Below are 13,893 nucleotides of genomic sequence, written 5' to 3'. Positions count from 1 at the left end.
GTATGTTAATTGGCCTACTACATATTTACATTTTACTTCGAACGTGGGTTAGGTCAATCTACGATGAGACATTACATGAACTGCAAGAAAACCAAAAATGAAAATAATTTTTCTCGATTCTTTTATCTTAAAAAAGGATGTGCATCCCCAGGTATTCTGCTTAGTGTCACAGTGTGAAATTCTATTTCCGGGGGTGGGGTGGTATGAAGGAAGCAGTTGCACAAGAAAGTTTCTATAAAATTCTTGTTACTGTACATATGTACACCCCAAATAAAGTCATATAAAATGTAGCAGCAAAAAAATTCTAGGATCTAGGGTTCATCCAAAAGTATGCCACAACTGTTTAAATTAATTAACATCTTTAATAATCGAAAGTTTTCAACAAAACTTTATTTACCAATACCTCTATCTATTTTGACTTTTGCCCTGAAATTTAATTTAGATATAAGCAACACTTCATAAAATATTAGAATAAACACAACGTTGGATCTCGTCTAGCTACAGCCGCGCAGCAAAAATTTACTGACGTTTCTTTTCGACACTCATTTTGAATCTGATGATACAGAAGATCTACACAAACGAAATTAATTTAGGAATAATATTTAGACAAAGTTCAAATATTTTAATACTACAACTCAGAACAAGGCATTTAAAGCACAATAACAGTAATGATTATTAAAAAGAGGCAACTGAGGTTTAAAAGATATGGAGATGAACTGAAAGTGAGTGCCGAAAGGTAACGTCATAACGACGCCGGTAACATACTTACCGTGCGGCGATAGACAAAACCAAAAGTTGTGTTTAACTTGATATTTTACAAAGTACTTAAAATAATCGAATGAAAAAAGCAAAATTCAATACAGATAGGGGTATTTATATGTCAAAGTTTATTGATAACATTTGATTATTCAAGATTTTATAGGAATTGCTACATTACTTTGGGATCATGCCTTGTACTTTAGCAGCGTTAGTTTTATTAGAACTTGATTAACGTATGTAATAGTTGATTTACCAGATATGTTTATCATTTAAGACATCAGGCCTTCAACCTTTGGAAACATGCAGTCATTGCACATGTTTGCTTCAAACGTTAACTATGGGACTCTAAACATGTCGTAAAATGCCATTTCTCAAACTTCAGGGCATGTTATCATGGTAACCATAACACATAGCAACCAATTTTCGCCTGATTTGGGTTTACGTTATCAAAGACTTTCATCATAGAGAGTTTAGAGAAATTATGACAGCTTCTATATGTATAAATCTTATACGGTACCAATTTTGATGCACCAGATGAGCAGTTCGAAAAATTATGTCTCTTCAGTGACGCTCATGCCGAAACGTTGGAAATCCGAAACATTTAAATTAAAAAACACTTTGAAGAGCTGAAAAAAGGGGGTGCCAAAGCTAAATACGTCGAAGGATCAAAGCTATTCATTAAGGAGATAATCCTTAATTTTGAAATAAATTTTTAAGTTTTACCACATCATTTAAATATATATCTGTACTTTCAAGCTAATAGCGAAATACATAGTTACTGGGCTGTAGAGACCCTCTGGAACTTACAGTCCACCAGCAGCAGTCCAATATATAAAATTTCAAGTCATTAGAATGGCTCTTAACGTCTGTTCACGCGCTTATCACTTCCAAGCCAAACTTCCGTTAATAATTTACCTGATCAATCAACGGTCTCGCTGTAGTCTCACCACATCTCTTCAGAATACTTCGAACTTCTCAGGTATTATAATTTGCTTAACAAAAATGAAGGTTCATGTTTTGAATTTAAGTATAGGGGTAAGCAAGTGTACTTGATAAGCGGAATACATGTATACCTTAGTTTGAATGCAATATTTTTGTCTCAATTTTACAAAATTATACATGTGAGTTATAATTAGTACAAGCTGGCCAAGAGAAGAATTTGCGTAAGTGATAGCAGATACAGTGTTAGCTTCTCAAACTGAGTAATTTATATTTTGCCGTATTGCTTTTAGATTTATTGCGATAATAATTACCAAGGTTTGCATTACTTCTTAACACAAACAGTTTAGAGACAATCCATATGTTACGAGAAAAAAACCTAAGCCCAGTAGCTTCATTTATTGCTTAAACACAAAAACGTGTTTCTTTATTGCATAGTCATTCTGCCACTGGGAGACTTGTAAGCATTCTGAAATACCCGAGTTTTTGTGTCATTGTGAAACTACAGTGTTCCAAGGAACGCATGTGTCGTCAGCTATAGAATCCTTATAAGATACAAATAAATCTAAAAGTGGTCAGCTGTTTATTTGCATGCAAGTATTCATGCATTTGCCTGCAAAGAATAAAATTTTCAAGGATAATTACTGCGATAGAACAACATTTATCACAAAGTGTGACAATAAAATAGAAATATAATTCCTCAGCCCTCAAAACTTAAATAAATAATGAAATTGAAATTATTTTAAAAAAATTACTTAATTTATTCATATGATCCCTCAGTTTCAAAACATTCTTTCTTAACTGCAATTGTCAGTCCACAATTTATTTTGAAGAACGATCTAACTGCAATTGTCAGTCTGCAATTTATTTTGAAGAACGATCCAATTATTAATAATAAATATAATATATTTAGAATCTCACAAATCTGCAGGTGTCGCGAAACTATAGATCTTTACCTTAATCTTTGAACTTTCATTAAAATTGTCCGAGCCATCTGCGAGACTATTTGTGGACAAATCAATACAGGAAGGAAAACAATATGGAATATTTATCAGACTGTAATAATGATTTTATGAGTTTGTACAAGCAAGACGTCATAACTTTTTCATTTCACATGCTGAATACTATCATTTAGTAAATCCCCCGAAAAAAATATCAAAAAAAAAAAAGATCGTCCGAGATATGAACCCGGGACCTCTCACATGCCAAGCGAGATACATACCCCTAGACCACGGAGGCACTTGATTAAATCGTAAATTAAATGCAAACATTAGGTCACATATAATGTTTATATTCAAGTTCGATATTGTTAAAATTTTACACAATACATGGTGTCTAATTTAGCCTTTACTAAACAGTTCTAATAAATGTAATAAGAATATAAAGTCCGCCGACAACCTGTGTTATATGTAATAACTCTCTGCATGCCACTGTGCTAAAAAAAGTGCCAGGCGACTTTGAATATAATAAATAATAAACAAAAAGAAAAACAAATGGGGCGAGACACTCTGAGAGGGGCGAGACAGGCCCTAGGGAGTTATGGTATAAAATTTCATTGCAAAAGCTTCTTGAGATATCGCCCGGAAACGAAAGTGTTACACAAAGACGGAATGTATGAATTTACGACCTTGAACTTTGACCTTTTGACCTCAAAATCAATAGGGTTCTTTCTTAGGCCACAGGGGGTTGTTACGTAAAATTTCATTGCAAAAGCTCAAAGGATTCTCGAGATATCGCACGGAAACAAAGTGTTAAAACAGACAGAATCTATGAATTTATGACCATGACCTTTGACCTTTTGACCTCAAAATCAATAGGGTTCTTCTTTAGACCATAGGGAGTTGCCATGCAAAATTTCATTGCGAAAGCTCAAAGGGTTCTCGAGATATCGCGCGGAAACGAAAGTGTTACAGACAGACAGAAATACAGACGGACGGACGGACGGACGGACAGACCCAAAATAATATCCCCCACTTTCAGTGTAAGCGGGGGACAAAAAGACAATAAATAAACTGTTCAAACCCGAAAATCCTATTTCGTGGGGGTGTTGATGTTGGACCTTTCTGTAACTTTTTGGTACATTATTTTTCCAAATGTTGGAATTTGCCAGTGCTTGACCTTACAGAAACAAAGGGGCAGCAGCTAAAGGAAAATTCACATATTAAAACTACAGCAAAAGACTGTGCACAGAAAAAGTGGGGGAAGCCCACCCCACCCCATTCCACGTTCTACGGGCCCGATATTTATGTACATGTGTTGTTGTAACACTATACTATTTATAAATAAAGTTAGACGTAAAGCACAACTTTAAACGCTATTTAAAATAAACATTAATAAAATGACAGGTAATAACTGATATTAAAAAATATTTTTCTTGTAAATTTGTAAACTTAAATGTGAAGTTAACAAGTTCATGTAAATAATCTTTATTGACTTTAATCGACTGGACTTTAAAAGAAACTGGTGTGCAATGTACTCTATTTAAAAAAAAAATAGATACTGAGATGCGCATATAAAGAATATTATTCACATTTCAAAAATTCTGGCCCAAGACCATCAACAGGTGAGAAGAGACTTAAGTCAAGATTTAGATTTTGAATATATTGATATTTATTCAACAAATGTATCTAAAAAGCAGTAGATCTATATAATATTACAATGCAAATACTTACTGGAATTTTTTTCTATTTTCAAAATTATTTTAGAAGTTACATTAATTTGAACTTAAAACTTAGGTCCATTTTTAGTCTCTGGTCTTCAAGCCTGGTATCGTCGTAAGATTTTAGGAAAATGTTTTCGTAAGGGAATCATAATAAACCCCTCAGGTTTGGTAAATTCAGTTCTTGTCACTTTCTTTACAACAGCTAATGGCACATTGAATCCCCAGAATTTTAGCTTATAAAAAATACAATAAATATGAGCAGCTTCTTAAACCTTGTTGGTTGATTTTTTTTTTTTTCAGTGGCAAGCAAGCTGATTTGAAACAAAAAGGTGTGTGTATCAAACATCTGTACTTTCAGTTGAGATTATATTTCAATAAAGACAATATTCATGTTAGTGCATCCGGATTTTAAAATCCACTGTGTACACATCAGTTTGGAATGCAAATTTCCGACGAAAACACCCTTCAAAGTGTATGTTAAAAGTTTTGTGTCACTCAAGAAAGACAAATAGAGCCAAGAAGAGGGGTCTCGGAAATTCGTCTTAATAAGACACGCACAAAGCGCTTCCGGAACCCTTGACCCAGTATTCGGAATTTTAGGGATATTATCAGTAAATGAACACTGTTTGTGTGAAAGTAGATGTTGATTAAAGAAAATGTATATTTTCTTTTGTCTTTGTCTACTTTTTGAGTTGAATGCCATTTTGGCAGAAGACGAATTGAACATTAAGCATCGTTCAAAAAGACAAGGATTTAGCCCAGATGTGAGTTGTAAAACCATTTTTGTACATATTTTATTTTATTCAACGATAACTAATCAAATTTTGAATTATCTTCGTCTGCTCTGTAGGCATTCTTTGAGAAGTTTGGATACCTGGAAGAGAAAACCGGAACAAGCCAACAGCACAGCCCCGCAGACCGTGAAAAAGCAATCAGGTATACTTGTATTGCGAATTGTAGTTTTTTTAAAGTTCAAAATTTAATATTTACATTCCACAGCTATTTTGCTTATAAAATGTATGGAAAGTTTCGGTATTCAAAGCACCATTTAATGTTGCAGTCTTGTAATCAGTAGAACATTACTTGTAATGGTCTAAGATTACATCTGCGTGTCTGTGTTATCATTAATCTTATCCATTTCTATTTATTTCAATCATTTGCTATGTTTGAAAAATTTCCTTTCAGTATGCAGATGCTCGGAAACTGTGTTTTAGTAAATGCATGTTCTGATTGACAAATTCTTTACTGATGTTTAAGACAGTTATCTTGAGACTGTGTTTTGCACCCTGGAGTTAAAGGCATAAAAGAATTGCATGCATGTTGTTGTATAAATGACAAATTTATATGGCTACAAAATGCATATTGGTTCATATTAAGAAAAAATAGAAATCCCGAGTACCAACTCAGAAATGGTGTTTTTGTTTTTTGTGTTTGTTTTGTTTTTGGTTCAATAATATTTTCAAACCATTTGAGTATTAAAAAAAATATTTTTTTATTATCATTTTAATGTAAATAAATGTCTCCTGACTCAAACCCTAATAAAGTTTTCTTTAGTTTATGTAATTTTTTTATGTCATACTTACAGAAATACGAGTGTTGCAGACAGGCGCAGAACTGTTTATATTGTAAAACACTTCATTCATGATCATGAATCTGCTTTAAAAGAAATTTGGAAAAAAATATATATTTCAAAACTGTAATACAGAAATTACGACTTAGAATTAATTGATACATATGTAATTAAAATGTACATGTATATATATTTTGGCACTTTTCATCGCATGTATATATTGTTTTTGAAAACCAGTGAAGCATCGAATTTCGAAGTGGTTACTCAGGCCCGTATGGCGCGGAGGGCCAGAGGGCCCAGCCCTCCCACATTCTCTGAGTAAAGTATCTTGCTATAGTAAATTTTCCTTTAGATGCTCGTCTCCCCTACTTTTTGTTGCTGTAAGGTCGAGCACTGGAAAATTACAGGATTTGGACAAGTAATTCAGTTTTTTTGCTTTTGTATTTTGTTTTGTTTTTATTTATTCATGTCAGATTATTTTGGGAAGTTGCCCCCAAGCCCCCCCTCACTTTTTCCTCAGTTTAATTTATTTATTTATTTATTTTGTTAGTCAGATTTTTTGTGAAGTTTCCCCTACCCCCCACTTTTGAAACCCTTGCTACAGGCTAGTTACAAATGTACTTAATGTCTCAGTCCAATGAATTCTTCACCCCAGTACTCACAGAAGAACACTCGATGCCTGTACTTTTCAAAGGTTGAGCGGTCAAGGTTTTTAGAAAAAAGTAGTTTATTTTATGTTTGAGAGATGAACTGGTGTACTTTAAATCTGGTTTGTATATTAATGGACTTTGAATGCGGTTAATGATGTGGTTAGTTACGTAAATGTCATGGATCCAACTCGGGTTTTTGACAATTGTCATGATTCATTTTCGGTTTTAGATTTCCACATATCATTCATCAATTCATCCAGTAAGGTGTAAAAAGTCGAATGAATCAGATTTCTCATGATCAGAAATTTCATTAATTTTCTTAGGGATGTTACGAACGCTGGCAGATTAATCTATTTTCATTATATCAGAGGTTGAAAATTTAGACTAATTTTAATTTCTTTTGCCTTAAAGTTCAATCTTTTGCAATCAACAGGAATTTTCAACAAATGGTTGGTCTACCAGAGACCGGAATTCTGGATAGAAAAACAATAAAGAAAATGCAAGCCCCCCGCTGCGGAAACAAAGACGTCCTGCGCGAGAAAGATGTCAAGAGAAACAAAAAGAGGTCAAACATTCAACTGAAGCCAGAAGAATTCAAAACATTAGGTAAATCTACCACGTGATTTTAGGTCAAATAATGTATAGTAACTACATTTTTTTTTAGATATATTTTTTAAATTATTATGTTTCACCAAAGTCAGCCAATATATTGAAAGCATTCCTTTCGGCTTATTCAAGCTATAAAGATCGTTCCTGAATAAAAACGAGAGCTTCATAGTTATACAATCTCTATTGGGATTTTTCTTTTCGAGTAATTTATATCTACCCAGTAAATAAATGAAGTTATCATTATTATTGAATGTGTAAAAACTTCTAAATCTTAAAAGGCTGCATTAGTGTCAAAATGGCATGCACTACTTATAAATTGTCTTCATTAATATGCATCATGTCAGCCTATTAGAAAACCCAGTGATCTATACGTTTTATCATTATGTGGCGAGTTTTTTTTTTTTTTTTTGGATTATGAATTGCTTATTGTTAATGAAACGATTTATCATTAGTTCTTCTTTACAACCAATATAAAATGTGTCCTTCGGTTTTACATGTAATTCCACTAGACAATGCACGTACATTACAAAGCTATCTACAACTTTGTTAAAAATTATAATAAATCGTGGGTACATTCCGAAAGTAAAATAGTAAAATGATTTACTTTTCTTATATATCACTTGCAACGTTGAATTGAAAAATAAATAAATAAATAAAAGAAAATAAAATTCTAGAAACTGTTTTTCACAATCCTTAAACTGTAACGTACTTGTATTTATTCTTTATCGACATCTGAATTTTAAAATGTATCAACGACAAGTATAGTTTTATCTATATGGGCACTCTTACTTCCTGCAGGACTAAAATGGCCCAAAAATGAGGTTACATGGAAAATTGTTGGATATACTCGGACGAACCCACTGTCGAGCTCCTTACAAAGGTTTGCTTTTCTGTTAAATGTAGAAGATCATTATGTAATCCTAGCCGATTCATATCTTGCAAAGATTCCAGGCGTGTGGCTAATTCAAATCCTACTTACAAACTTTGTGATTTGAATAATCTAACACCTAAAAAAAACTTTCAGACGAGCGTTCATCAACGCCTTCAACAAATGGAGTGCGGTTAGTCCTCTGTCTTTCCGAGAGGTGAGAGGGGACGCAGATATCCTCATAGACTTTAAGCGGTACGACCATAGAGACGGTAGCCCATTCGACGGCAGAAGTAAATACCATTCACTCATTATCTAAGACCCATATACAAGTCAATAGTTCAATTCAATCATTATTTATTGTTCAAGAATTTTTATATTTCGAGTGTATATTTTATTTGTACTCATATGACATATGTTGTTTTTATCATCTGAGTTGAAATCAACATGAGGATATTGTAAATATTTTATATCTCATTGATATATAACACTAACAACAAGACAGCTGTTCCAAGACAATGAATACCTAGTGGTAAATCAAGACCGATGTTTAACATAGATCAAACCCTCTTTGTTACTGAAATGTCAAATCTCTCTAGAATAATTTGTACTCACTAAAGAGTAGAAAGAACATGTGATGCTATAGCTCAAAGATCAGTACTGTTTGGTTAAGCAAACTTTGCGAAAATAATATTATACGTATGGTATCTGCCTATCTGGAATTTTAATTGTAAAGCTGACATCTTGTTGTTTTTTTTTACTTTGAATTTTAAGAAATAGATTAGCATATGCGAGACCGCTGGCAACTCTAAGTGATTTTTAAAGCACACAAAGACAATTCGAATTAAAAAGATTTAATTCTAGCAGCACGATATTTTTTAAATACACTAAATTTTTTGATTGCCATCTAGAATTCTGTGTAGAGAAAATGCAGACTAAGATAATATTTCGATATTCTTTGATCACTATTCAAAGTCCAGTAAGATGTCAATGACTCTGTAGACCTTCATTTAAATTATTTAGTCATATAAAAACCAAATTATTTGTACAAAAGGTTCAAAGAGGGAGACATGACAATTGGTAATATTTGTAGGTGATACAAACATATATCAGGAAGAACGAGTTATTGAGAGATATTCTCTATGATTTTAATGTTTCAAGCGTTATACCTCTAGCTTGTTGCCGTATACTGTATGTAATAAAAACTTCCTTTAGTTTTTAGATGTCCGTGTTTGCTCTGTTATTCCAATGGCCTTGAGCTTGATAACTGTTCGTTATTTTCATATTTCTTTTATAAAATGTATACAATCTATAATATAATGGCGTTTAATATCTTACCTCTTGGAGTACCTCTGGTTTATCACTATCCCTGTTCCGTAGCAATTGTTTCCTTTGTGGGAATTGGGGAATTGTTTCTCTGTGAAATTTCTTATTTCTGTAGAATGGCTCATCTTTTTTCTCTGTATTATGGTTGCACTCTCAAGTTCTATCTAGCAAATAGTTTTCATTCATGTATTTTAATTTTTTTTTATTTTGTTTTGTTTTAGATCTTCTCGATTTCATTCATCCTTAGCCATGATTACCCTTTTCTTCAAGTTACTTTGTTTTACAAATTGAAATTGTTTAAGGACTCAACAAGTTCGAGAAGGTTAATTTATCGTATCGTAGACAGAATTAACATTCTTTTCAGTCCACGTTTGAATTGTTCTCGTTTTTTTTTTCTTGAAAGAAATTAGTTAGAAATCATTTAATTAGTGTTTTGTGGATGGAAAGAGAAAATTAATTTTCATTTGGAATTGTTTCCTTTTTTGCGCACCATGTTTGAAGGACTTTATGTTGTGTCTAGTCGACACTAAAGTTTAACTATTTAAGGCATTTATTATATACTGGACATAATTGCGAAATTTGGTTAAACTATGACAACTTAGTCAAACTATAACCTTTGTATGTATTGTCGAATTTTAAGCAGTTTTTAACTGATATCATCAAAATGCGTATCGATTACTCTGTATGTAGTACCTATATCAAACTGCAAAAAAGTTTGTAAAAAAAGAATTCCTAAATGCGATCTTTTATTTTCGGATTACGAAATTCCCCTTGGAAAATAAATTTGAACACGAGTCAATATACACTTCGCAAATACGTGTACTACTAAATTTTCATTTATTTAGGACCGAAATGTTTTAACAAATTGCAATTATATTTTTACTTACAGCAAATTTTACAGAAGCTCCACAATCTTATAGACACATTATTCTTGTAATTCTCTGTCAAGTTTGACATTTTTCAGCAGATAATGATTTTGGAAGAAATATATAATTTTACAACCATAAATGATAATTTAATTGTTTCAATCAAAAGCCATATACACTTTATGGAAATTTTCTTTCAAAGAATATCTTTAAGAAAAAAATTCTTCCAAATTTTATTACACAATTCGTACAGATTTATCACATTCAATTAAAACAGTCTTACTTTATTTCAATGTCGATTTTTTTTATAGAGATTTTGTATATTCAATAATAATTTTGCGAACAGCTCTACAATATCTTAATAGGCCAGGTGCCACTGTTGCTTATATTTTCATTATTTCCCAGGTGACGCGTTTTGCAACACCTTTAATATACTCCAAAACGTATTATTCTTAACGTTTTAACAATAGTTCAGTGATCTCTCTCCGATATCATATTTGACGTGCACGGTGTATTCTTGCTAATATCCAGGTAACTTTCCTCAGGTTTTTAATATATTCATGATGTTACTTTTTGTTATACCATTACTTTATTCAAGGTAGCACACTTTTTATTAAATATACTATACTATACTATTTTATACTATACTATATTAATTATACTATACTATATCGCAGATGGTGTTTTCCAATTCCAGGTGGCACTCTTGCTCACGCCTTCTTTCCTGGAACATCTGGAATATCGGGTGACACCCACTTCGATGATGACGAGCAGTGGACGATGAATACCCCTGAGGGGACAAATCTGGAGATTGTGGCTGCCCATGAGTTTGGCCACGCGCTTGGTCTCAGTCATACTAGTGTACCGGAAGCTTTGATGGCGCCCTATTATCAGGGTTATGACAAAAATTATAAGCTGCATAATGATGATATACAAGGGATCCAAAGTCTCTATGGTAACGTACTCTGTTGATTTAACATTTACATGTTCCCAGGTCATTTGTTGGGAATTAATTCAAGCTGTACTCGCTAAAATTATTCAAATGAATCGGATTTCTGTTGAATTGATCAGAGATAAAGGTCTACATGTATAGAAGAACCATGACGTGTATTATAGTATGTAATTTTAGGTAGACCCTCAAGAACAACTAGACGTCCTTATTACACTACCCGACGACCCTATTACACAACACGACGGACTTATCCCACTGGAAGGCCCTACACCACGAGGCGACCATATACAAGGCCGACAACTCGTAGACCAACTCGCCCTACTACCCCACAGGACATATGTAGTGTGAAGTTCGATACCATCTTTAATGGTTACTAATTCTTTGATTTTATATAATCATCTTGAAGTTGATACCATGATTTTTTATTTCGAGTGGATTACTTAAAAATATTTAAGTAGCGCTTTTATCCTAAAACTATTTTATTTGTAGCTCATGACGGTTCCTTGTACGCAACACGAAAAGATCAAATATATAAATTTAACTCAAATGGGATAGGAATCCAGAGGGGGTTCCCAAAGAAAACAAGAAAAGTCTACAAGAGGGCCCCAAAGAACGCTGGGGCTGCTGTAAAAGATCGTTACGGTCGTGTTTATATGTTTAAAGGTAAACTATTTCTTAAATATTATGAATGTGTTACATGCACTTCATGTATTTCATTGTTGTTTGTTTTAGATTCTTTAAGATAAATATCGCTTAATTAGTATTTTTAAAAATTAAAAATATATTTCAGGAAATAAGTTATTCAGATACACAAGATATCAACTAGACCAAGGCTTTCCGAGGAGAATACGCGGCAAAACTAATTTTTATCGGAACCTACAAGCTGCATTGTTGTGGTATGATGGAAGAATCTATGTTTTTAAGGTAACTGAATGTAATATATTTTTCCTTGGGTCTAGGGCCCTCTTATGTTTGATACGAACTTATTTACATTTACAATATATACATATCTTGGGTGCTTCCCTAGCACGCAAATAAACCAAATAATGTAACCAACTGCCTCGTAATCAGTTGGGGCGTCTAGTGACTTCCCGAAGTGCCCTCAGAAGCAACCAAAGCGCCGGTGCACGTCATTCTACGGGAAGCGACCGGTTACTTCTATTTAAACAAAGACTGCATGCAACGCTCAAGTAGACTTTTGCACAGGTAAAATACATGTACTGTTCCGCAAATCCCTAAGCAATGTTGACTTACAAATAGACTTACCGATATCTTCTTGCTTGCCGTCTTATTCTGCTCCTACATGTACCTGTGTTGTCTCTGTCTACGACTGTAACTCTTGAACCTTTATCAGTAACTGCCAGAGTTTTGGAGGCCATATATATACTCTGGGTATATCACGTGATTAGCCCACTCGGAATTCTTGGGAACTCGGGGTTTTACGAACTCAGGGTCCTTGCGGAACGCCCAATCCCCTTCCCTTAATTATCTATTGCCGTTACAAGACATTAATATACTCTTATTTGTATTTTTAGGGAGATAAATACAGTATTTGGGATGAAAGATACACCACTCCCCCTCCTGGTTACCCCAGACCTATCTCATCGTTCTGGGGCGGGATACCAGTCAATGTAGAGGCTGCTATCAGATGGAACAGATATACATACTTTTTCAAAGGAAGAAAGTAAGTTTCTTTTTCGTTTGCATTTTTATATCGACGATTAATTTTTCTGTTTTTTTTACGATGATAACTAATTTGTAGTTACTTCAAATTTGACGACCGTTATCGGAGAAAATACACAGGTTACCCGAAAAAGAAAGCTGCCCCTTGGCTTGGATGCGGACGGACTACACCAAAATAAATCTGCCGTGATTGAAACAAATTAGCATTCGATGGACTATGAAATACTTGTTTGCTACTGACAGATTATCAACACGATTACGGATTATCTTTATTTTTGTACACTGTGTGTATAAGATATAATGTTCATACTTCTATATGTTTTTTGATGTCGCTATATACATGTAAGACTATAACGTATGTTGAGAAGTATCTTTTAATCCCCTTCATGAAAGGAAGACGCGGAAATATTTTCGATTCCATTTTTCTATATAATCTAGGAACAGCATTTCAGAAATTGTATACACTTGAAATAACTCAGTTTCATTTTATGAAATATTGTCCTGCATTAGCTGATATCATTCAACTGTTTTAGAGTCTCAAGGTTTTCAATAATTATTAGATATTCTATATATAGAAATGAGAATAGTTTTTGCAAGGTTCAAAGATTTTATTAATATAATAATAGACAAACGTCTACAAAGGCTGCCAATCATAACTTAAATACACAGCACCAATAATTATACTTGAATCTACGTTTAGGACGGCAATCAATGGTTTCATTTATCTTCATATGCATGTTTAATGCTCAGGAAGTCAAATATGACTCAGGGGAGTGTTTTAATCTTTGGCCTACGTTTTTATTTCCTCAGGTGAAGATTGACAGCTAAAATTCTTATTGCGCTCTGTAATCGGAGATTTGGAGGCATACAGTTTTTGGTTAGTCCGTCTGTCTGTTCTTCTGTTAATCTGTTTGAATGTTAACCTTGGCCATAACTTTTAAAACTTGGTGCTAGGGCTTTCAAATTTCACATGTGTATATTATTTGTGACAAGATCTTTCTTTGGGGAC

At 33.4% G+C, this 13,893-nt stretch overlaps 1 protein-coding gene across 1 annotated transcript; it reads left to right on the top strand.

The window, feature by feature from the left end:
• The first annotated feature begins 5,007 nt into the window (after positions 1-5,007).
• LOC133197630 (matrix metalloproteinase-24-like) lies at positions 5,008-13,084 on the top strand. The gene is made up of 11 exons (XM_061333747.1): positions 5,008-5,124; positions 5,211-5,296; positions 7,014-7,186; positions 7,988-8,069; positions 8,214-8,350; positions 10,947-11,204; positions 11,379-11,570; positions 11,691-11,864; positions 11,992-12,125; positions 12,737-12,885; positions 12,964-13,084. Exons 1-11 carry the CDS (start codon positions 5,017-5,019, stop codon positions 13,061-13,063), a joined length of 1,593 nt encoding a protein of 530 aa, XP_061189731.1. The 5' UTR covers positions 5,008-5,016; the 3' UTR covers positions 13,064-13,084.
• Positions 13,085-13,893: the final 809 nt, after the last annotated feature.

Source organism: Saccostrea echinata, unplaced genomic scaffold (genome assembly GCF_033153115.1).
Source record: "Saccostrea echinata isolate AGI-Se365-2 ecotype Australia unplaced genomic scaffold, CSIRO_AGI_Sech_v1 ptg000030l, whole genome shotgun sequence".
NCBI classification, from domain to species: domain Eukaryota; kingdom Metazoa; phylum Mollusca; class Bivalvia; order Ostreida; family Ostreidae; genus Saccostrea; species Saccostrea echinata.
The sequence above is the reverse complement of the archived record's forward strand: the minus strand, read 5'-3'. Positions and strand labels throughout refer to the sequence as shown.